At 43.8% G+C, this 23,896-nt stretch overlaps 1 protein-coding gene across 2 annotated transcripts; it reads left to right on the forward strand.

Annotated features, from left to right (window-relative positions):
* Positions 1 to 508: 508 nt before the first annotated feature.
* Positions 509 to 22,857, forward strand: SARAF (store-operated calcium entry associated regulatory factor). 2 transcript variants are annotated; one of them, XM_065404802.1, is made up of 6 exons: positions 509 to 629; positions 4,104 to 4,279; positions 5,603 to 6,008; positions 9,458 to 9,566; positions 17,361 to 17,488; positions 19,787 to 22,857. In XM_065404802.1, the coding sequence occupies exons 1-6, from the start codon at positions 527 to 529 to the stop codon at positions 19,810 to 19,812; spliced, it is 948 nt and encodes a 315-aa protein (XP_065260874.1). In that variant the 5' UTR covers positions 509 to 526; the 3' UTR covers positions 19,813 to 22,857. The 2 variants fall into 2 exon arrangements, with proteins under 2 accessions (XP_065260874.1, XP_065260876.1); XM_065404804.1 differs by having other exon boundaries at positions 9,461 to 9,566.
* The last annotated feature ends 1,039 nt before the right edge of the window (positions 22,858 to 23,896 follow it).

Below are 23,896 nucleotides of genomic sequence, written 5' to 3' on the forward strand. Positions count from 1 at the left end.
GATCTTCTGGGATCGATTTATCGCGTCTCATCTGGACGCGATAGATCGATCCCAGAAGCGCTCCCCCGTCGACTGCGGAACTCCTGCTCGCCGAGAGGAGGAAGCGCTGTCGACGGGGGAGCCTGCCTGCGCCGCGTGGACCCGAAGTAAGTACTTTTAGTTCGATATAGGAAACGTCGACTTCAGCTACGCTATTCTCGTAGCTGAAGTTGCGTTTCCTATATCGATCCCCCGCCCCAGTGTGGACCAGCCCCTAGCCTTAGACGTTGCCCAGCCGCCCCTCTTGTTGGCTCAGAGACTCCTCGCCTCCCATTGGCTCTGCAGGGCAGGGAGGCGGGATCAGGACGGGGGGCGGAGCGAGGGTCGGCGGGACTCCGCCCATGTTCCGCGCTGTGGCCGGAACGCAGCAGGGTGCGCGAGAGAGGACTGCTCAACAATCACCAGCCAATCAGAGGGCGCGGCTTGCAGGCGCGTGCGCAGTAACGGGCGCTGTCGGCGCCGGGTGACAGCGAGCTGTAGCAGCCGGATGTGCCCTGGAATCGTCATGGCGGCCGGCGGGCGGGTCCTGCTCGTGTCCCTGCTGCTGTTCCTGAGCGGGCCGGGGCTTGCGCGGGGCTGGGACCAGCCGGGTAAGGGCTCGACCCCTCCCCGCGGGGGGGCGCGGGAGCCGGGCTGCGCCGGTCTCTCAGCGCCCCGGGAGGGTGTGAGCCCCCTGTTCCCGCGGGGCGGGCGGCGCGCCGAGCCGAGCCCCGCCGCGGGCCTGGCCCCGCACTAGCCCTTGTTAACGGGGGCGAGCAAGGGGCACACGGGGTTGGTACCGTTACACTAACGCTGCCTGCCGCTGAGCATGCGCACGCCGCGCACGGTACCAGAGCTGGCAGAAGCTGGGGCTCAGTATAGGGACAAACAGGCCAGACCTGGGGAAACCATCTCCTGGCGTGTCGGCTCCAATTCACTTCCCTTTATACCCGGCAGTAAACAAGTGATGTCCTTGCCAGGGACTGACCCCAGCTAAGAAGACTGGGAGACGGGTCACCCTTAGTGCCAGTCTCAATCCAGACCAGCTTCACAACCTCCTTTCTCAACAAGGCCTTTCCTCTCCTCTCTCCTGTTTTCCATTCCACCTGGGTTCACATCCGCTTCACTTTTAAGATAACACTGGTGGGGTGGGAAGGTTTATGTTTGCTCCTTTTAAGACACTTTCCTTTTGTCTTATTTAAAACCATCCCCAGTCACCCCTATCTAGGGTGACCAGATGTCCCGATTTTATAGGGACAGTCCCGATATTTGGGATTTTTTCTTATATAGGTACCTATTACCCCCCACCCCTATCCTGATTTTTTACATTTTCTATCTGGTCACCCTACCTTTTATTGGTCCAGGCCTTCTTTTTATAAACTTCCCCTCACCCAGCAGTTCTCAGCACGTGGCCCGCAGGCCGCTTGCAGCCCAATCAGCACAGAGCTGCCCCATGTGACAGCCTCAGGGCCATACAGGTAGTATTGGATGTGGCCCCCATAACACATTGTGGCCCATAATGGTAAATAGGTTGAGAACCACTGCCCTAATCTCATTAGAATCCTGGGCTAGATGGACCATTGGACTGACCCAGTATTGCTGTTCTTGTGTATGCATTATTTAGGGTCTGTCTTCAAGTCTCTGAATTTTACTGTTTTGCTTGTTTTCATTTTTGTCCCCCTGAAAAATTATGATTGTGAGGGTTTGTTTGCTTGTTTGACCTGCATGGCTCATGTATTGTGGTAAATTTCTATAAAGTGTAAGATTCTTGACGATCCTCATAAGTAGGTGATAGTATGCTTCGTCATCATGACACAGCAGGCATTTAATTTTTGAGTCTTTTAATGGGCATTCTTGACTTGGGGATTGTTCCAGTAGAGTTGGTATGTCACTGATTTATCAATTGAAGAGGGCTAGGCTGAAATTAAACCCTGTTTTACTCATCTTTCTTTCTTGAAGTCTTCAGTTTGTATATTGCTGTCTTGAATTTGATGGACTGGTACATGGATTGACTAATGTCATAGGTTTTTCCTCCACTTCCATTTTGTACTAATTTTAGGTTCAGTCATGAGTGCCAGTCAAAAGCTTTTTATGGAGTCTATGAAGCAGACAAATATTTATTTTAACAAATTTGTTCATGAGCATCTGTATGGTAAATACACTGTCAGGGATTCGCTTTTCAGAGAAACTACACCTCTACCCCGATATAACGCGACCCAATATAACACGAATTCGGATATAACACTGTAAAGCAGTGCTCCGGGGAGGCGGGGCTGCGTGCTCCGGCGGATCAAAGTAAGTTCGATATAACGCGGTTTCCCCTATAACGCGGTAAAAATTTTTGGCTCCCGAGGACAGCGTTATATCGGGGTAGAGGTGTATTGCATTGCTACTAAAGGTTCTTGCATAAATCTGAATGTTATTGGTGAGGTGCCAGCTGGGCTGTGACATACATAGTAACATCTCTTTGAAAGGAGTAGAACAGAGCTGGGTCCTATTAGCAGGGTTTATCGGTGTCAGACTTTCAGCCACAATCACATTGTTGCTGGGAGTCTCAAGTGGTTTTTAAAGTGCTCAGAGTGGATAAAAATCAATGATTTGTTTTAAAAAAAAAAAAATAGGTTTTTTCCTTAAAAAGCATTTTATCGAAAAAATCTGATCTAAAGATAGTTTTAATTAAGATACATTATAGCTCAGATATCTCATCATGGAATAGGGATTATAAATTCTAATTCTGTACTATGAGACAATATACCATATATACTCGTTCATAAGCCTAATATTTTTGGTAAATAGTGACGCATCAAAGAGCGGGGCTCATCTTATAAACAGTTCTACACCAAAATTTGATGATTTTAAACTCTATGGAATCATTGAATTGAATATCTAATACATTGTTGTTTTGTTTACCTGGAGCGTCTGCAGGCATGGAGCCCCTCAGCTCCCTGTGGCTGTGGTTCGCCGTTCCCAGCCAATGGGAGCTGCGGGAACGGTGAACCACAGCCACTGGGAGCTAAGGGGCTCCATGCCTGCAGACGCTCCAGGTAAACAAAACATCCCAACCTGCCAGCGGCTTACCCTGATGGGCTAGCAGCCAAAGTTTTCCAACCCCTGAAATATAGGGTCAGTTTATGAAAGGGTCATACAGTTTTCGCTATTTTTACTTATCCATCTTGGGGTGTCGGCTTATAAACGAACAGGCTAATGAACGAGTATATACAGTATTCATGTAATGTTTAAGAAAAGTTTTGTAAATGAGTTCCAATAGTTCATGGATTAGGGACCCAATCTTATGGGTTTCCAGGGGTTTCTGTTTAGATTATTTAGGTTAATCTTTCTATCTACCCAATGGGATTCAGTGCTCAGTCTAGAAGATACCAGCAGAGATGTTTAGTTTTGCAGTTCTCAAACTGTGGATTTGTGTCTCCAGAGATAACATGCTTGTTAACAGCAAAAATGTTTTTAAATAAATTAAATAATATATAGAGGTGAGATATAACAGACCTCAACCCTATTGTCCCTCTGCAAATTATGTAGACAGAATCAATCCCTGACTCTCTCTCTAAAAGTGCAAAGTTTCAAAAAGTTCAATGAATTAGAAGATTGTTGGGGGCAGAATAGATCTGGACAAGGAGAAGTCTGGAGATAAATGTGAGAAGGGAGGGACAGGCAGTAGAAACAAAAGTGAAACTGTTTGAGCAGCATATTCCAGAAGTCTTGAGGTCTTTCTGAGTGTAGCCTTCATTGATTTGAAATCTACCATACCATTCTCTCACTAGAAGGGAAAACCTATAATGGCAGCAGGCCGTAAAAGAGACCCAGTTTGGGAATATTGTAATGAAGTTCCTCTACCTGTGAAGAATATGTATTAAGGTTATAACAACCAACAGGAGTGCACTTTTATGTAGAAATCCATGATTAAATCGAGTCTTCCTGACTAGTGATTTAAATCAAATCCACCCTGGTGCTCCCTGTTCTGAAAGCATCTTGGCAGGCTGCTTGAGTTAACTGTCACATTTACTCTTGTTCTGAAACAAATTCTTCATGGATGCTAGTTCTGTTAATTTGTGTACTTCCTGTTTCAGGGAGAGTTTTGTTGCGGGAGGTCCAAGCTCTCACTTTCCACAGAGATCAATATACTACTTCTCGGCGAACATCTCCAATTCCCCAGTTACAATGTACTGGCGGTACAGCTGGATGTGCATACGTCCCCGCGATTGTCCAGTGTCTTAACAAAGGCTGGGATGGCTTTGACATACAGGTAGCTTCACTTAAAAGTGCATGTAAATGAAATGCTAAATATTAAATAAGAATCTCTTTGCACAGACTGAATGAAATTTTCAGCAACCATAAACAGAAAAGAATCACAAGAACGTTTCTAAATTATAGTGCAGATTATTCCTTTAAATTTGATCCAAATGTTAGGTTTCTTTAAAATACCCTTCCTGAAATCAAAGACCAATACAAAAGTCTCCATATTACCCATATCTTTCTTTAGTGTAAAAATAAGGTCTAGTCTACATGAGAAAGTTGCAGAGTTTAACTTAATTATTTTTAAACTGGGTTAGTTAAAACAGTGCAAGACCATACTTGGACACCCTTATTTTGGCTTTGCTAAAACAGATTGCCAATCAATTTATGCTAAACCTGAAACAAGGCATTCTGTAACCAAACACAGAGGTTTGTACCATCTTAGCTAAACCGATTTTTAAAACCAATTTAAGTTAAACTGCTGCAAATCTTTCAAGCAAAAATGTGGTTTCAATTTTAATATTTTATCCAATTGTCAAAAGTTTGGGTAATAGCAAAATAGATCTCTAAGGAAGAAAAGCTGAAATGGGAGTCTTAGCAATAGAAACACTGAAAGATCTTGGTATTACTTTGTAAATTCAGTCGAATCTGGATTTACAATTGCACATGTCATTCTGAATTGTTTCTTCAGAAATTACCTATTTAAATCTTCCTAAAGCTCTGTGTGCCCTATGGCTAAGGCCATTTTTTTGTTTGAGATAGGCACGTCTTTAGGAGTTGCATTTATGACTTCCTTTACAGAATGGTTTCATTACATCATTGTTTCTGATCCTGCAATTTAATCTGTGTGGGCAACCCTTCTGTCTCACTGATGTCAATGGAGCTCCACCTGGATACAATAGTCTGTTGACATGGATCAGATTGCAGGACTGGAACCTTGATTAGTATTTCATTGTAACTACCACACAGCTTTCTTGTGGGGGACACTTATTAAAACATTTTAAAGGCTATTTTTTTTTTATTACATGATACTCTGCAGTATTCTTTAAAGATGAATGCTTAGAAAAACCTGATATGTGAACTACTGAAACACTGTCTTTAAAGTTACAATTGCTTTCCTTTTTGAATGTTCAGTTTCTCTAAGTTAAAGGTTCGTGAATCTTGATAGCTAACTTTTAAAATACAAATGTCCAGAAGCTCTCTTAATTACTGTTTTAAAATTATTTTATTAATTATTGCTATATTTCACTACATATATAGGAAAGCAAACAAAAGAGCTACTCTCACCTACCAGGAAATGGTTACTACTTTGAATTTTGTTTACTAATTTCAGTGGGAGTGTAAGGCAGACTTGGACAACTCCTATCGCTTTGGAAGAATCGAAGTGACCTGTGAAGGCTATGATTATCCAGACGACCCTTACATCTTAAGGGGATCTTGTGGTTTGCAGTACGGGTTAGAGTTAACCGAGGAAGGCCAAAGAAAAGCAAACAACTTTGGTGGAAGCTTTGGCTCCAGCTATTACCAGTCAAGTAAAGTGAATTCTCAGGATTCCTCTAACTCTGTTGCTGGAGTGATTGTCGTAATAGTACTTCTGCTCCTTGCTTATGGATGTTACAAGCTATTCCTCAGTAATCAGCTGCCTCAACAGGATTTCTCTAATGGTGATGGATACTCTAGGACGTCTTGGCAGAATAGTCAGACACCACCTCCTCCTGGTTTTAAATCCAGCTTCACAGGTGTGGTTCTAAGCTTGTTGTAGCAATGGGATATTGCTCTGGCTGCAGCAAATGTGGGTGGGAATAGTTTAAGAAACAAAACAGTGTCTTCATGCATTGCTGAGTGTGAATGTCAGTTATGGGGCCCACAGTCATGAGTTCATTATTAAAGTTGCAACTAGCTTTGCACTATACTCTTTGGAGGAGACTTTCAAAGGCACAAATGGCCAACTCCTACTGACCCTCAAAGAGAGTTGGATTCCTGGCTGCCCTTTGTCTTTGAAACTCTCCCATTATTTTTGGCAAACTTAACTTTTTTCAAAGCAGTCCTTTTAGCATGAAACTTCATATTTATTTGGTCAGAGTCTGTGGGGAGGAGGGTTGGTCGGTCACAACTTGAAAGGAATCAAACATTTTGAGTAAAAATATTTTTATGTGGTATGCCATTGTGCTAGGTGCTGAATAAACACAGAAAAAAGACAGTCCAGTGCCCCAAAGTTTATAAACTTAAATATAAGGAAAGAGACACCAGATGGATACAGACAGACCCACAGAGGCACACAAGGAAACAATGAGATAACGTTGGTCAGCATGATAGGCAGTGGTCTCAGCATGCCAGCAGCCCAGCCATTGTCAAGTTTTTGTAGGCTTCATGGCAAAGGGGAGTTTTGAGGAGGGAGTTGAAGGTGGATAATGCGGTACAGTAGAACCTCAGAGTTACGAACACCAGAATTACAAACTGACCAGTCAACCACACACCTCCTTTGGAACCGGAAGTACACGGTCAGGCAGCAGCAGAGACCTAAAAAAAAAAAAAGCAAATACAGTAGTATATTAAATGTAAACTACTTAAAAAAAAAAAAAGGGAAAGAAGCATTTTTTTCTGCATAGTAAAGTTTCAAAGCTGTATTAAGTCAATGTTCAGTTGTAAACTTTTGAAAGAACAACCATAACGTTTTGTTCAGAGTTACGAACAACCTCCATTCCTGAGGTGTTCATAACTCATAGGTTGTACTGTAGGTGTGCAGATGTTTACGGGGAGTGCCTCCCAAGTGTATGAGGCAGCACTGGAGAAAGTATGAAGGTGCTTGTTTGAAAATGTAAGTAGTGGGCAATGGAGGCTGGCATCATTGGCTTATCGGAAGTGGGAGTCAACTTTTCAATACTGAATGAGAGATAGGGTAGGGATAAGTCATGTGGAAACTTGAAAATTTAATGCTGTGAACTAGTGTGGTGGTGAGCGCTTTTATATGTATGTTAATGGGAGTTGTGCTCTTAAATTCCATAAGTGCTTTTGAAAAAACTGTTCCTATTCGCTTATTGTGGAATTTCTAAACCATGTGTCTGTGCCGTGTGCCCATTAATGACCCTGGTGAGTTCCTACAGAACAGCAATGGCTATTGTTATCATTATTATGTATTAGTATTGTGAAGCACCTACAAAACCCAGCCGTGGACCAGGACCCTACTGGTGTTGTCAAGCGCAGAGCAAAAAGTCATTTTCTTCTCCCATCCTATTCCTTATCATCCAAATTTAGCCAAGGTCCCTGTCCTTGCCAGGGCCAACAGATTTTAGACATACTAGGAAATTTTCCCTGTTTGTAAAATTTTTCTTTAACTCTTATCTCAAATACCTTATTGATTTCCCTCAGACTACTATGGCATAACATGCATGTGAAGTTTCTGGCAGATGGTTTAGATTGGACGAGTTCAGGGGGAGTTTGGAATGCCATCTCCAATCACTTCACTTTTTATTTTTTATTTTTAGTGATTATTAATATGTTTATCTCTGGAGTTAGTTTAGAGTGCAGTTCTACTCTAAAATGTGACTGTAAATGACATTGTGAAATTCCACATTGCCTCTGACTCCAGGTTAAAAGGCTTCTGCTTACAATTAGAAATATGGCTTTTTCTAACTGTTAATTCTGCAGGTTCAACCAGAGATTTAAGTCAAGCTGGGTTTTCCCTGACTCATGCATCACCAATAATGAAGATTTTGCAATCTGATCTTAGTTAACAGTTCTGTTAACACACACTTAAGACCGAACTACCAGGAGAAAAATGTGGTAGTGTTGTTTTAGTCATTAGATTGAGCACATACACCTCTACCCCGATATAACGCTGTCCTTGGGAGCCAAAAAATCTTACTGCGTTATAGGTGAAACCGTGTTATATCGAACTTGCTTTGACCCACTGGAGTGTGCAGGCCTGCCCCCCTGGAGTGCTGCTTTACTGTGTTATATTGGGTCGCGTTATATCGGGATAGAGGTGTACTACTCAACATACTTATTTACTCAAAATGGCAGCAAATCTGTTGAGTGAGAAGACTGGGAGGCAGTGGTCTAATGTATAAGGCATTGAGCGAGGTTCTGTTCCCAGCTTTGCCACTGACCTGCTGTGTGATCTTGGATGAGTTGCTTCACCTTTGTTTCACCTCTCATGCTTTATCTGTCTTGCCTGTATAAGCTCTTTAGTACAGGGACTGTCTCTTAATGTGTTCTTGTGCAGTGTCTAGTAACAAAGACATTGTTGGATGGAGCTACTAAGCCAGGGGTAGGCAACCTATGGCATGTGTGCCAAAGGTGGTACGCGAGCTGATTTTTAGTGGCACTCACACTGCCGGGTCCTGGCCACCGGTCTGGGGGGGGGGCTCTGCATTTTAATTTAATTTTAAATGAAGCTTCTTAAACATTTTAAAAACCTTATTTACTTTACATACAACAATAGTTTAGTTATATATTATAGACTTATAGAAAGAGACCTTCTAAAAATGTTAAAATGTATTACTGGCATGCAAAACCTTAAATTAGAGTGAATAAATGAAGACTTGGCACACTACTTCTGAAAGATTGCTGACCCCTGCACTAAACATTACTGTAATACAAACAGAAGGTGCCATTTCATAGAATACCAGGGTTGGAAGGGACCTCAGGAGGTCATCTAGTCCAACCCCCTGCTCAAAGCAGGGCCAATCCCCAGACAGATTTTTGCCCCAGATCCCTAAATGGCCCTCTCAAGGATTGAACTCACTACCCTGGGTTTAGCAGGCCAATGCTCAAACCACTGAGCTATTTCCCCTCCCCCAAGGAAATGTTAAGGAAAGTCCTGAGGAGACACCATCTGAAGTTGTAGGAGGATATCACAGGGGGAAGGTCCCGCCACCTGAGCAGCACCTCCTTGAACCCAGGACCCTCAAATTAAAAGTCTGATGCTCTACCAACTGAGCTAGCCAGGCTCATTTTTTAATGTAGTCACTTTCCAGAGCAGAACTGCTCCCTGAAGCTCTTCAAATGGGGATTGATCTATTGAAGGCCATTGAAGTCATTTGGAGTCAGCCTCACAGTTCTTCTTTGTTTAAAATAATTCTTTAATATGACATATTATTGACTCTGAGGATGGCATGATGGTTAACTGCCACTGACTCATATTTGATAGTTTTGTTTTGTTTTTCTGTTTGCAATTTGAATTAAGGAGCTGGTGGTTTTGGTGGCAGTTCCAGTTCTGAGACCAATTTAGGAGGAGGGTTTTGGACTGGACTCGGAACAGGAGGCCTACTAGGATACTTGGCTGGTAGTCAAAGGTAAGCTCTACGCTCACTCTCTCCCTCCCTGTTCCCAGTAGTCTTTCCTCCTCGTGGTGTATGCTTTACCTGGCTATAAAATATTCACATTGCTTCTGGATTTGAGCTTGCAGGATCCTGCATCATCCAAGCTGCAAAATCCTGCCACAGTAGCAATTCCCAGGCGGAAGCTGCAGCTTCAGCAGATGGGGCATTTTAAAAGGGTTCTCTGAGACTGGTTTTGTTTCAGTTAAGGCACCTACCATTGTAGCTTGTTTAAATGAATTGCAAATTAAAAAAATTATGTAAAAAAGCTGTGTGGAATGTCTCCAGTGACATAGCTAAGAGTATTAAGAATAGAAGTAATTGTAAATTAGGCTTGGTCTACACTTACCCCCCAATTCGAACTAAGGTACGCAACTTCAGCTACGTGAATAACGTAGCTGAAGTTCGAAGTACCTTAGTTCGAACTTACCTCGGTCCACAGGCAGGCTCCCCCGTCGACACCGCGGTTCCCCCGTCGACGCCGCGGTACTCCTCTCGTCTAGCTGGAGTACCGCAGTCGACGGCGATCACTTCCTGGTTCGACTTATCGCGTCCAGACAAGACGCGATAAGTCGAACCCAGAACTTCGATTCCCAGCCGCCGAACTAGCGGCTGGGTGTAGACATACCCTTAGATGGGCTGTTGATTAATTGCCGTTAACTTACGCGATTAACTCAAAAAAATAATCACAGTTTTAATTGCACTGATAAACAATAGAACACCAATTGAAATTTATTAAATATTTTTTGATGTTTTTCTACATTTTCAAATATATTGATTTCAATTACAACACAATACAAAGTGTACAGTGCTCACTTTATATTACTTTTGATTAAATATTTGCACTGTAAAAATGATAAACGAAATAGTATTTTTCAGTTCACCTCAGAAGTACTGTCATGTGATCTCTTTATCGTGAAAGTGCAACTTACAAATGTAGATTTTTTTTGTTACATAACGGCAATAAAAAAAAAAGTAAAATTTTGAGCCTACAAGTCCACTCAGTCCTACTTCTTGTTCAGCCAATCGCTCAGACAAACAAGTTTGTTTACATTTACGAGAGATAATGCTGCCTGCTTGTTTACAGTGTCACCTGAAAGTGAGAACAGGCGTTCGCATGGCACTTTTGTAGCCGGCATTGCAAGGTATTTACGTGCCAGATATGCTAAACATTTGTATGCCCCTTCATGCTTCGGCCACCATTCCAGAGGACATGCTTCCATGCTGATGACGCTCGTTAAAAAAAATGCGTTAATTAAATTTGTGACTGAACTCCTTGGGGGAGAATTGTGTCTCTCTAGCTCTGTTTTACCCGCATTCTGCCATATATTTCATGTTGTAGCAGTTTTGGATGATAACCAAGCACATGTTCGTTTTAAGAACACTTTCACTGCAGATTTGACAAAATGCAAAGAAGATACCAATGTGAAATGTCTAAAGATAGCTACAGCACTTGACCCAAGGTTTAAGAATCTGAAGTGCCTTCCAAAATCGGAGAGGGACGAGGTTTAGAGCAGGGGTCTCAAACTCAAATGACCACGAGGGCCACATGAGGACTAGTGCATTGAACCGAGGGCCGCATCACTGACACCCCCCCCTCGCTGCCTCTGGCCCTGCCCCCACTCCACCCTTTCCATTAGGCCCCGCCCCTGCCCCACCTCTTCCCACCCCTTGCCTGCCCCATTCCAACCCCTTCTCTGAAGTCCCCACCCCAACGCTGCCCCCAGGGGGTGCATAAAGGGTGCAGGGTGCGGCAGGTGGCTCAGGGCAGGGGGTTGGGGTGCAGGAGGGGTGTGGGATGTGGCGGGGGCTCAGGGCAAGGGGTTGGAGTGCAGGAGGGGTGCGGGATGCGGCAGGGGGTTGGGGTGCAGGAGGGGTGTGGGATGTGGCAGGGGGCTCAGGGCAGGGGGTTAGGGTGCAGGTGGTGTGCAGGGTGCGGCAGGGGGCTCGGCAGGGAGTTGGTGGGTGGGGTGCAAGAGGGTGAGGAGTGTGGCAGGTGGCTCAGGGCAGGGAGTGCAGGAGGGGTGTGGGATGTGGCAGGGGGTTGGGGTGCAGGAGGGATGTGGGATGTGGCAGGGGGCTCAGGGCAGGGAGTTAGGGGTGCAGGAGGGGTTCAGGGTGCGAGCTCCAGCCTGGCGCTGCTTACCTGGAGCGGCTCTGGGGTGGCAGCGGTGCGCGCCAGGGCAGACTCCCTGCCCGCCCTGGCCCCCGGCCCCACGCCGCTCCGTTCCAGGAAGCAGCTGGAACCGTGTCTCTGCAGCCCCTGGGGGAGAAGGGGGGGCTCAGAGTTCCGTGCCTGCGCTGCTCTTGCCGCTCCCCTAGGTACCTCCCACGAAGCTCCCATTGGTCGCGGTTCCCTGTTCCCGGCCAATGGGAGCTGCGGAGGGCGGTGCCTGGAAGGAGGCAATGCAGGAGCCCTCTGCCTCCTTCCCCCTCCCCCCCCTGGCCTGAAGGGGCGTGCTGCCAGCTGCTTCAGAGAGCGGCGCGGGGCTCGCAACCCACAGGGAGCAATCCCACGGGTAGGCAGAGGGGCGGGGAGCTTGGCGGGCCACATGCAAGAGCCCCGCGGGCCGCGTGTTTGGGACCCCTGGTTTAGAGCATGCTTTCAGAAATCTTAAAAGAGCAATACTCTGATGGAGAAACTACAGAATCAACCTTCTGCTGGTGGCATCTGACTCAGATGATGAAAATGAACATGGGTCAGTCTGCACTGCTTTGGATAGTTATCGAGCAGAACTCATCATCAGCATGGACGCATGTCCTCTGGAATGGTGGTAAAAGCATGAAGGGACATGAAACTTCAGCACATCTGGCATGTAAATATCTTGTGATGCCAGCTACAACAGTGCCTTGCGAACGCCTGTTCAAACTTCCAGGAGACATTGTAAACAGGAAGTGGGCAACATTATCTCCTGCAAATGTAAACAAACTTGTTTGTCTGAGTGATTGGTTGAACAAGAAATAGGACTGAGTGGACGTATAGGCTCCACAGTTTTACATTGTTTTATTTTTGAATGCAGTTATTTTTTGTACGTAATTCTACATTTGTAAGTTCAACTTTCATGATAAAGAGATTGCATTACAGTACTTGTATTAGGTGAATTGAAAAATACTATTTCTTTTGTTTTTTACAGTGCAAATATTTGCAATCAAAAATAAAGTATTCTGTGTTGTAATTGAAATAAATATATTTGAAAATGTAAAAAGCATCCAAAACCATTTAAATAAATGGTATTATATTATTGTTTAACAGCGCAATTAATCGCATTATTAATTGCGATTAATTTTTTTAATCACATGACAGCCCTATAAATTAGCCTTTTTTCTTAATTTTATCTCCCCTAAAGTCACTTTGGGCTGGTTCCTGCTCTGTTGTAACATCCAGAATGCACCATTCTGTGACATTATGGGGAGCCAAATTCCAGGAGCTCCAGTGCATGGACTAGTCTCCCCACCTCGTATCCCATGAATGAAAATCCGAGTGGCATGGTTCTACAAAGGACTTTTACATAAATATTACTTTGTACAAAGTAACAGGCAAAAATGTGTGTTACAATAATAAAGTAATTTAAATATCTGAGCCCTCATCTGCCATTCACATTTGAAATGTTTATTTAAAAATCAAAAAATTTTGTAAACTCTCTTCCAAACAGCCTAGTAGGAGTAGCAACAGTTGCCATTTTAGTGGGATTTTATTGGTCTTCAGGGACTCTGCAGAGCGCAAACTGATCTTGCACAGGAGTGTTTTGTTATCAAGTGACTGGGCTACCTGCAGATATGCCAACTCACTTTTATTGGAATGTAGTAATATAAGGGGCTGTGTGTATTTACCTACTCTTTAAGGAACAAAAGTTGGGATACTAACTGATAAAAGCTTTCTGACTCTAATACAAAACATGCTGGAATGCACTGAAGTTTCAATCTACTTTGACAAGTGATTGGGAGGGAGCTGGAGGAGACAAACTGCAGAAAAAAACAGTTTTGGGGATCAGAGACCAATTCTGCACAAGCAGCAATAGAATCCAGCTGACACTCTTAGCTCTGAAGGGCTCACAGAAGTAAAAGCAGCAAAGCTAGCAGATATGACTGAATACATACACGGTGCAGATTTCTTCAGTAGGAAGAAACAGAAATGTTTACAGTGTCACTCTTCAGAGGAGAGTGGCTTGTTGAAGTAAATGAAGTCGCCCCCATTAGGGCTTCTAGGATGTTTCGAATATCTGGATTTTTTAAGCTTTAAACTGGTCTAAACACCAGGAAATTTGTGTATAGTAGGGTTACCATACGTCCGGGTTTCCCCGGACATGTCCGTCTTTTGGGTCTTTAAATAGCCGTTCGGGGGGGAATTTGTAAAAAGCTAAAAATGTCCGGGATTTCTCCCGGACGACTATTTAAAGACCCAAAAGCGGCTGACAGGGCAGCCGCGCCGGCTGAAAGCGGTACTGGGAGCAGCATGGAGCGGCCGTGAGAGGTGGGTGCGGGCGGCCCGGCTTCCCCTGCCTGGGGCTCCCCTCGCCCGCCGGGGGGCACGGGCTCCTCCTCTGCAGCACTGCCCGCCGCGGGGCTGGGGCTCTCCCGGGGCTCTGCCCTGCACGCGCCCAGCACCTCCGGGGCTGCTCCTGCCTCCCTGGGCTGGCCCCAGATCCCCTCCCCCGGGGGGCTGGGGTCCTGCTGCGGCTTGTGCCCCTCTGCCTCCTCCGCGGGGCTGGCAGCCCCAGGGGGTTGAGGCCGTGCCACCCCTTCCCCAGCTTCCCCCTCAAGCAGCCCCCTGCCGGGCCTGTTCAGCCCTCGGCCCCACCGGGTCCTGCCCTGCATCATGCAACCCGCTCCTACCGTGCGGCGGCCCGGCACGGGGGGACTGGAGGAGCCGCAGCAAAGCCTCGCCCGGAGCTGGTGCAGGAGACGAGCCTGGCTCTCAGCCCAGGCTCCGGCATCAGCCGGGAGCGGAGCCACCAACCGCCGGCTCGGCTCAGCCCAGCCCCGCTCTTAAAGGGACAGGGACCCCACCACGGCTTGGCCCGGCCTGGGGCACGTGGAGGTGTCACCTCACCCCCCGCCTGGGGGGCCCAGCGAGGGGAGTGCTCAGCACCATAGCAGCGCAGAGGGGAGGCCAGCAATGCACCTTACTCTCTCCTGCACTGCCAGCCACGGTCTTGCCTCCTTTCCCCAGCTCTGTGAGGCACTGTACACCTCAGAGCAGCAAATGGTAGCAGATTCTGCTGTCTCCAAGCAGAGTCTAGCCCTGAGTGTTTATTTCCGCAGCAGTGAGTTTTCGGTTTGGTGCATTCACTCCTGATCTCCCTGGTAAAGTGTAACAAAAGCCCTTGGCATTCATTTTCTCAGTGTTTCTGGGAATACCCTTTTCAGTTTCATAGATTGATCTGGGATCTTTCTTTTGCTGTTTCCGGAGAGAACTGTTGACAGCAGAGAGATATGTCCCTGACTAGAGGGCAGGAAGCAAATTTGACTAGACCAGTTGTGACTTCCTTTTGATTTGTTACTATAAAATGTATTACACACAAATAGATTGCTAATGAACTTCCACCTTTGGGTTTCTGGAAAACAACTCACTCTAATACTTGGAAGATGCAGGGACCTTTGGTCTTAAAAAATGAAACATCAGACTCATTAATTTGGGGGAAGTGCAGTGGTCCATTTAAGAAATTTCTTAAAAACATGATTCAAAAAATCCTTCTGAGACTGTATTTTAATGCTGAGATCCCAATAGCCTTACTATAGAAATAGAAAGTAAAACAAAGACATTCTTGATCCAGGTCAATTAGAGCAGTGGTTGTCAATGTTTCCAGACTACTGTACCTCCTTCAGGAGGCTGATTTGTCTTGAGTACCCCTCACTTAAAAACTACTTGCTTACAAAATCAGACATAAAAATACAAGTATCACAGCACAGAATTACTGAAAAATTGCTTATTTTCTCATTTTTACCATATAAATTATCAAATAAATCACGACTCCCAGATTGAGAAACACTGGTATAGTATATAGAGCAGTATAAACAAGTCACTGTCTACGACGATGGTTGCATATGCTTCGATAATTAGTTTGGCAAGGCCTATATCAAAGTTACACACATTTTTACACAATATCAGGCAAACCAGTTTGGATCTCTCACTATTGATGTCTCTGTACTAATTGTGCTCTGCATCATTTCACAAAAAAGTTATTTAACTGAGCTTGAAATTTGTCATTATACTGAGATTTCTAAAAATACCCTTCTAGAAAAACTTCCATTTGGTTTCCCAGTAAAGAAAAGGACTTTATATAGCTTGTTTGTTTGAACTTCGAGGCCCATACAGTCCCTGAAATGACACTGCCTTGGTTAGTGTTGTGCCCCATTTCTCACAGTACTCATGATGGGTTGGATTGTCACAGTCCAGCTCAGCCACACAAGGGAGTAAATATTATCTTTTCCAAGTAGACCCCGTTGATATGGGGATGCCCCTTTAAAGGAAGGCCCCGGGACAGGTATGAAGAGGTGAGTGTCAGAGGTAGGGTTACCATACGTCCGGATTTTCCCAGACATGTCCGGCTTTTTGGTCCTCAAATCCCCGTCCGGGAGGAATTTCCAAAAAGCCGAACATGTCCGGGAAAATAGGGAGGCATGGTAAGGGGACCGCCTCCTCCCCGGGCTCCAACTTTCCCGGCTCCCGCCGCTCTCCATCGCAGCAGGGGCCGAAGCAACTTCCCCAGCGCAGCAGCAGCCGGGGGGCGGGAGGGAGGAGGGGGAATGTGGGGTGCTCAGGGGAGGGGGCAGAGTTGGGGTTGGGAAGGGGCGGAGTTGGGGCGGGGCCGGGGGCGGGGAAGGGGTGGAGTTGGGGCAGGGGCGGGGTCCCGTGGAGTGTCCTCTTTTTTCACTATTGAAATATGGTAACCCTAGTATATAGAAAATATGTGCTTTTTGACTTCAGTCGGAGCTCTTGGGTGCTCAGAATGCCGGAAACTCGAGTCACTTATTTAATGGCCTAAATAAGTATTTAAGAGCCTAACTTTAGCTTCCTGTCTTAGAACAGATTTTAAGCCAACATTTTCAAATTTGTGAAAGCACATGCCACAAGAGTACCAATGTCACCAAGTACCATAGTAGCTTTGTTCCATTAAAAAACTCTTCTTTCCCCATGTTCTGACAAGAATAAGAAGAAATTGTGATCCAAACTTAGTGTGAAGGAGTAGATTTTGGATTTTCAAAAAGTAGGAATCTCCTGCCTGTAGAAGTTGAGAATAAACTGAAGTGAAATGAGTCAAAGATCATGAATTTTACTCAGTGTCTCTAGTCACACCTGTACTGCAGTTGCTCATATCTTCTCTAGTAAAATGTCCTAGAGATACTTTAAAGTACTTTTTTTTACATTACATGAATGTAATAGAAGAACAAAGGAATTGCCAGACTGGATCAAAAATCTAGTCCAGTTTCTGACAATACTCAGCATCAGATTCTTTTTAGGAAGGTGCAATCCCTAGGAATTAGAGACTGGTTAAATCCTGAAGCATGAGGTTTAATATCTCTTCCAAAAGTTATTAGCATTAAGTATGATAGCTCTGAAAAACCTTGTTATCCATGTATATGTCTAATTCCTCTTTGCATCTTGCTAATTTTTAGGCCTAAAAATAAGAAAAATGTGTGCAATTGTATTTTTCTACTCTCATCTGCCTTTTTAAAAGAGATGCTTCGCTCTGGGTGTTAATACCTTCTTAAACAGTGACCTTTCTTTAAAAAAAAAAAAAAAACTTAAACCCATGTTTCTTTTGTCAGGGCACAACCACATTCCTCATATTTTCCATATGCCAATCCATATGCCAGTCCTACCGCTCCTCCTCCTCCAGGTGGAAATTCAAGTGGCTCTACGGGGCCTCATACCTCAGGGACAAGAACTGCTTCTGGTAAGGCAAAGACTGTTTTATTTTCCTGTGGCTTTTTAAGAGATTTTGGGGCTGATCCAAAGCACATTGAAATGAATGAACAGACTCCCATGGATTTTAGTGGGCTTTGGATCCGCTCCTCCTGGGCAAAATAAAACCTAACATGTTGCTGGGTAGCTGTTCTCTATAAAGTTCCTTGAATGTGTGTGAACTTCCTACTGCACATAGATTCTTTCCCAAAGTATTATTGATTAAATAACCAAAATGACAAATTAGAGAGACAAGGTGGGAGAGGTAATATCTTTTCCTGGGACTGATACAGCTACAGGTAAACTGCATGCATGAAGTGCCAGATGACCTTCCAAGACTGCCACCTCCAGCTCTGTAATGACCATGTTCAGGAATTCAAAATTTGTACATAGAATCATAGAAATGCTGGGCTGGAAGGGACCTCAAGAGGTCATCTAGTCCATCCCGCCCGCATTGAGGCAGGATTAGTATTCCTAGCCCATCTCTGACAGGTATTTGTCCAACCTGTTCTTAAAAACCTCCAATGACTGGGATTCTACAACCTCCCTTGGAAGCCTATTTCAGTGCTTAACTATTCTTATAGTCAGAAAGTTTTTCCTAATATCTAACCTGAATCTCCCTTGCTGCAAATCAAACTAAATACTTCTTGGTGGACATGGAGTACAATTAATCCCCATCATCTTTATAACAAGCTATTACATATATCAGGGGTAGGCAACTTATGGCACGCGTGCCGAAGGCAGCACGCGAGCTGATTTTCAGTGGCACTCACACTGCCCGGGTCCTGGCCACCAGTCCAAGGGGCTCGGCATTTTAATTTAATTTTAAATTAAGCTTCTTAAACATTTTAAAAACTTTATTTACTTTATATATAACAATAGTTTAGTTATATATTATAGACTTATAGAAAGAGACCTTCTAAAAACGTTAAAATGTATTACTGGCACGCGAAACCTTAAATTAGAGTGAATAAATGAAGACTCGGCACACCACTTCTGAAAGGTTGCCGACCCCTGACATATATGAAGGCTGTTATCGTGTCCCCCCTCAGCCTTCTCTAGACTACGGTAGTTGACTTGATTAAATGTAATAAATTTCACATAAAAAAACTGCCCTTAGAAGACCATTAGGATTTGATTGCACTCCTGTGCAATCCTTGTTCTGCCCCTTGTGCATCTGCATTGTGGTATAGTCTTTAATTACATGAACATATACTATTAATTTTTCTCAGGACCTCACCCTCAGTCACTGTGGAAGTTGCTGAGTGAATGAAACTGCTGAACAATATTTTTATCCTTGGTATTCAGTGTGTGGTTCCTGTCCTTATTCACAGTACCTCATTAAACCTCCATATTGTATGAGATAAAGGTCCACAGGGCTGTCTGGTGGTCTGGATTAGGGCACAGAGATTTTTCCTTTTTAGTGCCCCATCTACCCTACATTTTCAGTAGTCAGAAGAGCTTGTTACCACACTATTGCAGTTTGTAGTGTAGAAAGAACCTTAGAAATATTTCTTAACCAGACTAAAACTTCAGACTATGGAACAAAGTTACGATTCCATCTTTGCTACAAATTGGAGCCAGGCTGTAACCAGGTCTCCCTTAACTCCTTTCTCATGTAAATAGGTTTTGTCATTCCAGATCATCACCTCTCCTTCTTTGTTTCCATGGAGGCAGCAAAGTTGCTCTAGGTGCAACAAGTTTCTTTCTCTTGCTCCTGGTTGAGTAGTGGCAGCTTATGGCAGTGCCATAACTGTGTTCTAAGATATTGCTCAATGATTAATATGGGGGCCAAGGGTTGATTTATTAATGAACATTTATATTATGGTAGCACCCAAAGACTACCATCAGGATTGAGGCACCATTGTACTTATGCTCACACAGCATTCAAAAAAATTCCTGGTCTGGAGGGTTTGCAATCTAAATGACAGATGTGGAGCTTCCCTGTAGGCTTTCAGTGAGCATCATGTTACCTGCACTAGGACCAGCCTTAATAGTCTGCAGACTTCATTAGTCTGTTAGGGAGTTTTCCTCTCTTCTATTAGTGTGGATTATTCGTGTGTGTTTTAGTAAACTCTTTTGTCAGAAATCAGACAGTCCAAGTTGTCACCTAGAAATCTTTCCCAGGCCAGCTCAGTGTCATGCTCTGTCACACTAATCCTGTGACTACCCTTAACAAGACTCAGTTATCAGTGTGTACAAGTGTAAAGGAGAGGGGAACCAAATGGAAAGCTGATGGCTGGACTGAAGCTGTTAATGTTTTTGTAATGATTGTCTTTTTCCTTTGCAGGCTTTGGAGGCACAAAAAGGAGATGATGTTCTTAGTTCCCTGGCACGGTTGCAGTTAAATACACTCTTCCTCCCTGCATTTTAGTGCCTTCTTTTTAAAATATGGAGCTTTAGTTTTAAAACCTATTGAAATCCTTCTCCAGAGGACTTATGGGCTGGGTGTTGAGTTAGAAATATCTCCACAGCTTAGAGTTTATTTTAATAAGATGTTCCTTGGATTTAGATGTTGTAGATGTTACGCTTTGGATATCTGTTTTGAAAAGAAAATGGAGATAAGATCAGTGAGCAGATACTGCTCTTGGTGGTGAGAACAGTTTTTTTGATGTGTTCAGACTAAAGTCTGTATGACTGTGTTGGAGAGGAATGAATGAATAAATATAGGCAATGAGTTTTTCATAGCCCTAGCAGAGTGGTTGGATACTACCATCTTGTTTAGAGATTTAGCAGGTATCAAAACATACCCTATTTTCCTATAATAAAAACAAAGTCCTCCAAGTTTACAAAGGGATATCTTACCAATCTTTAGTATTTTAGCGATCTGGCAATGGTATCTGTCCCAGTCTTCCAAAATTACTAGCTTACCCATGCCCTGGGAGCCAGTTCTTTTCAACCAGGGTTTCTCAGTCTTTGTGCTCCAGCATCTGCAAGCCAGTGGGGACACTGGGACGCTAGCAAACTTGGTAATAAACACTCAAGCCCAGCTTCTCAAAAGCTATTATTGAAATCAATGGAAGAGAAAGGAGCCTAAATATCTTTGAGGATCTGGACCTCAGTACATAATGAAGCCTGGCATGTAAGGCATTGTTCACCTCCGTGCTGTTTTCTGAAGATCCATTTGGGCTCTCTTTCACTTACTGTAACACCCATACATTCTATAACAGTGAATTCAATTAATCATATATGCAGGCATTGTCCATAATTGTAGGACTCTTTCTGCCTTTGTCCCACATGTAATGGGGATCTTGGCATCAACGCTGAGGCCTGAAGGTTGAATATTTGAAGGCTTCCTTGCTTTATGATTCATCCTTGAAATGACATGACTTATGTGCATTATTAGGTATTAAGTTTTTTAAATATATATCCACTGGTTCATGTAACGCTGGGTGTCTTAGCCTAGATAAGGAGCCACTGGCCATTGCCTTTAACTCCAAATCTTGTCAGAGCAGATTGATGTGGTGTTAAATGCTTATGGCCACAGCTGTCTTGTCTATAGTAGGGCTCCAGATGTTTCAACCATGGATGTTCGCTATGAAAGCTCTTACCAGAAAAATCCTTAGTGCAGACACAGCTTATGCCTCAGCCACCATCCTTCCTTTAGGGAGAACTGGCCAGGACTCAATTGGTTGGGAGTGATCACTGTAATTTGACTAAGAGCCTTGCTGCTCCTAATCAAAAACTAAAATGTCTTCCTCCAGAGCACAGCAGACCTTGAGACTGAGCCCAGAACGTGAATCCAGGTCTCCTAGGATATGTCTACATTGCAGCTTGGCGGCGTGGTTCCTAGCACGGGTAGATAGCTTGAGCCGAGTTAGTGAGAGTCTAGCACACTAAAAATAGCAGTGTGGATGTTGCAGTGCAGGTGGTAGCTCAGGCTACCTGCCCAAGTTCAGACCCAGGGGTCAGGTGGGCTTGGACTAGGGCAACCAGCCAATGTATAACAGCCACACTGATATTTTTAGTGCACCAGCTTGAGTGCTAAAATCACACCTTCAAGCTGCAGTTTAGGCATACCCCTATAGGGCTGTGTCTGAGCCAGCTTTGCAGATTTTGTTTTTAAAAATGTTGTAGCCTTTTTCTGTAACATGGACTCTGTGGCCTTCGGCATTGCTTTCTGATGCTATTTTGGAACCACCAACGATGGGGTCTGTGGGAGCTTCCCCTACCCTCCTCACATCATGATCTGGGAAGGGAAGAGGAGCTGCTTTAAAAAGCAAAGAAATAGGATCCTCTAAGGACCACTGGAGGTATGAAGAGAATAATATGACACTGAGGCCAGGTATACACTAGAAACTCTTGATGATATAGTAATGGCAGTTCGAGTGGTAATTTTTTTAGTGACATTTCTATACCAGCAAAAGCCCTAATGTAAACCTGGCCTCAGCGCTAGTAGGTGCAAAAAGAAAAATATAACCACAACTATTATTAAGCACAAATGCAATTGTTTAAGACTATTTTGCCTGAGTTTGGGGCTTGTTTCATGCAAGAAGACTACATTTATAAGAATCCTATTAACCAAGAAACTATTCAGAATGTGGAACTGAAACTAAAAGTAGTCCCAAATTTGTAGTAATTTTGTACTTCACCATCTGAGAGATCTGGATCTGCTTTCTGCTGGACTAGTGGGGACCAAGACTACTGCAGGAACACCACGTTCAGGCCTTGGCTTGCTCATTAATGATCCTGACAGCCAAAGAAGGAACACTGTTAAAAAAAACTCTTAACTGTCTGTGTTTGAGACAGTCACCTATATACAGCCAGAAAGACAGTAACTGATCTGGGAGGGTGGGCAGGTCGAGGGATAGGAGTTTTGCTGTGTAAAGCTGCCCGAGGACCACATGGTTGTTGGGGGAGAGGAATTGAGCAGGTTCATTTTCTCTCTCAATCTAGAGAACAGAATAAACTTTAAAATAGAATTAGTCTTACTGTTGGCTTGCTAGAATGTGTGTGTAACTATCTTAGCTCTTAGATAGTGTGGGGAGTAGTAAATGGTAGCAAGGGTTGATAGCTTTTTTTGGTGGGGTTTTTGGTTTTGTTGGCCAAGTCGAGTGAAGTAGCTTATTTTTACTTAGGTGTCTTGATATTTTTTAGTTATGTATCATGCCATTTAATTCGTAATTATTTTCTCATTGAAATTTAATGTATAATTTAGCTTTTTTAGCACTTTGTTTCCTTGCTATGCAAGATAAATATCCATTATCATAGAACTGTCTGGATGGAGTTTGAATTCTGTGCTTGGCTTAGAAATACATAATTGTGTATATAACATGCTTCAGATAATGCTTTGATTTGTATTTTGAATATTATTATGTATTCTGATGTGTAACCTTGATGACATTGATATTTCTACAGCCCTACCAACCTATCCATTGACTTATTTTTATTAAAGCAACAAAAGGCAGGGCAAAAGCAAACAATTCATAGGGGGAGGTACTGATTCAAAACCCAGAAAGTACACTGTATCTAAAGCCTAGATGACTCTTCTCGTTGCCATGTTGTTTACAATATACCATGATGCTATTTTACAGCACACCTGTGATACCACTGTACCTTTGGAGTGACTGTTCATCTCATCATTGGCTTCCCAATCAGCAGCATTAGCCTGCACATCCAGCTGCAAGGCTAGTGTATGCCATATTTTGTTTTAAAGGGGGAAATTACTAGCGCATATTAGAGGATTTATTATTGTCAGTCTTGCAAACAAAATCTAGCAAAACAATCTAATTCCAACATAAGAAAATATAAGAACATAAGAACAACCATTCTGGGTCAGCCCAAAAGTGCATCTAGCCCAGTATCTTGTCTTCTGACAGTGGCCAGTGCCAGGTGCCCCAGAGAAAATGAACAGAACAGGTAAACATCAAATGATCCATCCTCTGTCGCCAATTACCAGCTTCTGGCAAACAGAGGCTAAGGACAGCATCCCTGCCCATCCTGGCTAATAGCCATTGATGGACCTATCCTCCATTAATTTACCTAGTTCTTTTTTGAACTCTGTTATAGTTTTGGCCTTCACAACATCCTCTGGAAAAGAGTTCCACAGGTTAACTGTGCGTTGTGTGAAGAAATACTTTCGTTTGTTTTAAATCTGCTGCTTATTAATTTTATTGGGTGAATCCTAGTTCTTGTGTTATGAGAAGGAGTAAATAACATTTCCTTATTTACTTTCTCCATACCAGTCATGATTTTATAGACCTCTATCATATCCCCCCTTAGTCGTCTCTTTTCCAAACTGAAAAGTCCGAATCTTATTAATCTCTCCTCAGATGGAAGCTGTTCCATACCCCTAATAATTTTTATTGCCCTTTTCTGAAACTTTTACAATTCCTATATCTTTTTGGAGATGGGGTGACCACATCTGCACACAGTATTGAAGATGTGGGTATACCATTAA

This window comes from Emys orbicularis, chromosome 5, assembly GCF_028017835.1.
Source record: "Emys orbicularis isolate rEmyOrb1 chromosome 5, rEmyOrb1.hap1, whole genome shotgun sequence".
Classification (NCBI taxonomy): domain Eukaryota; kingdom Metazoa; phylum Chordata; order Testudines; family Emydidae; genus Emys; species Emys orbicularis.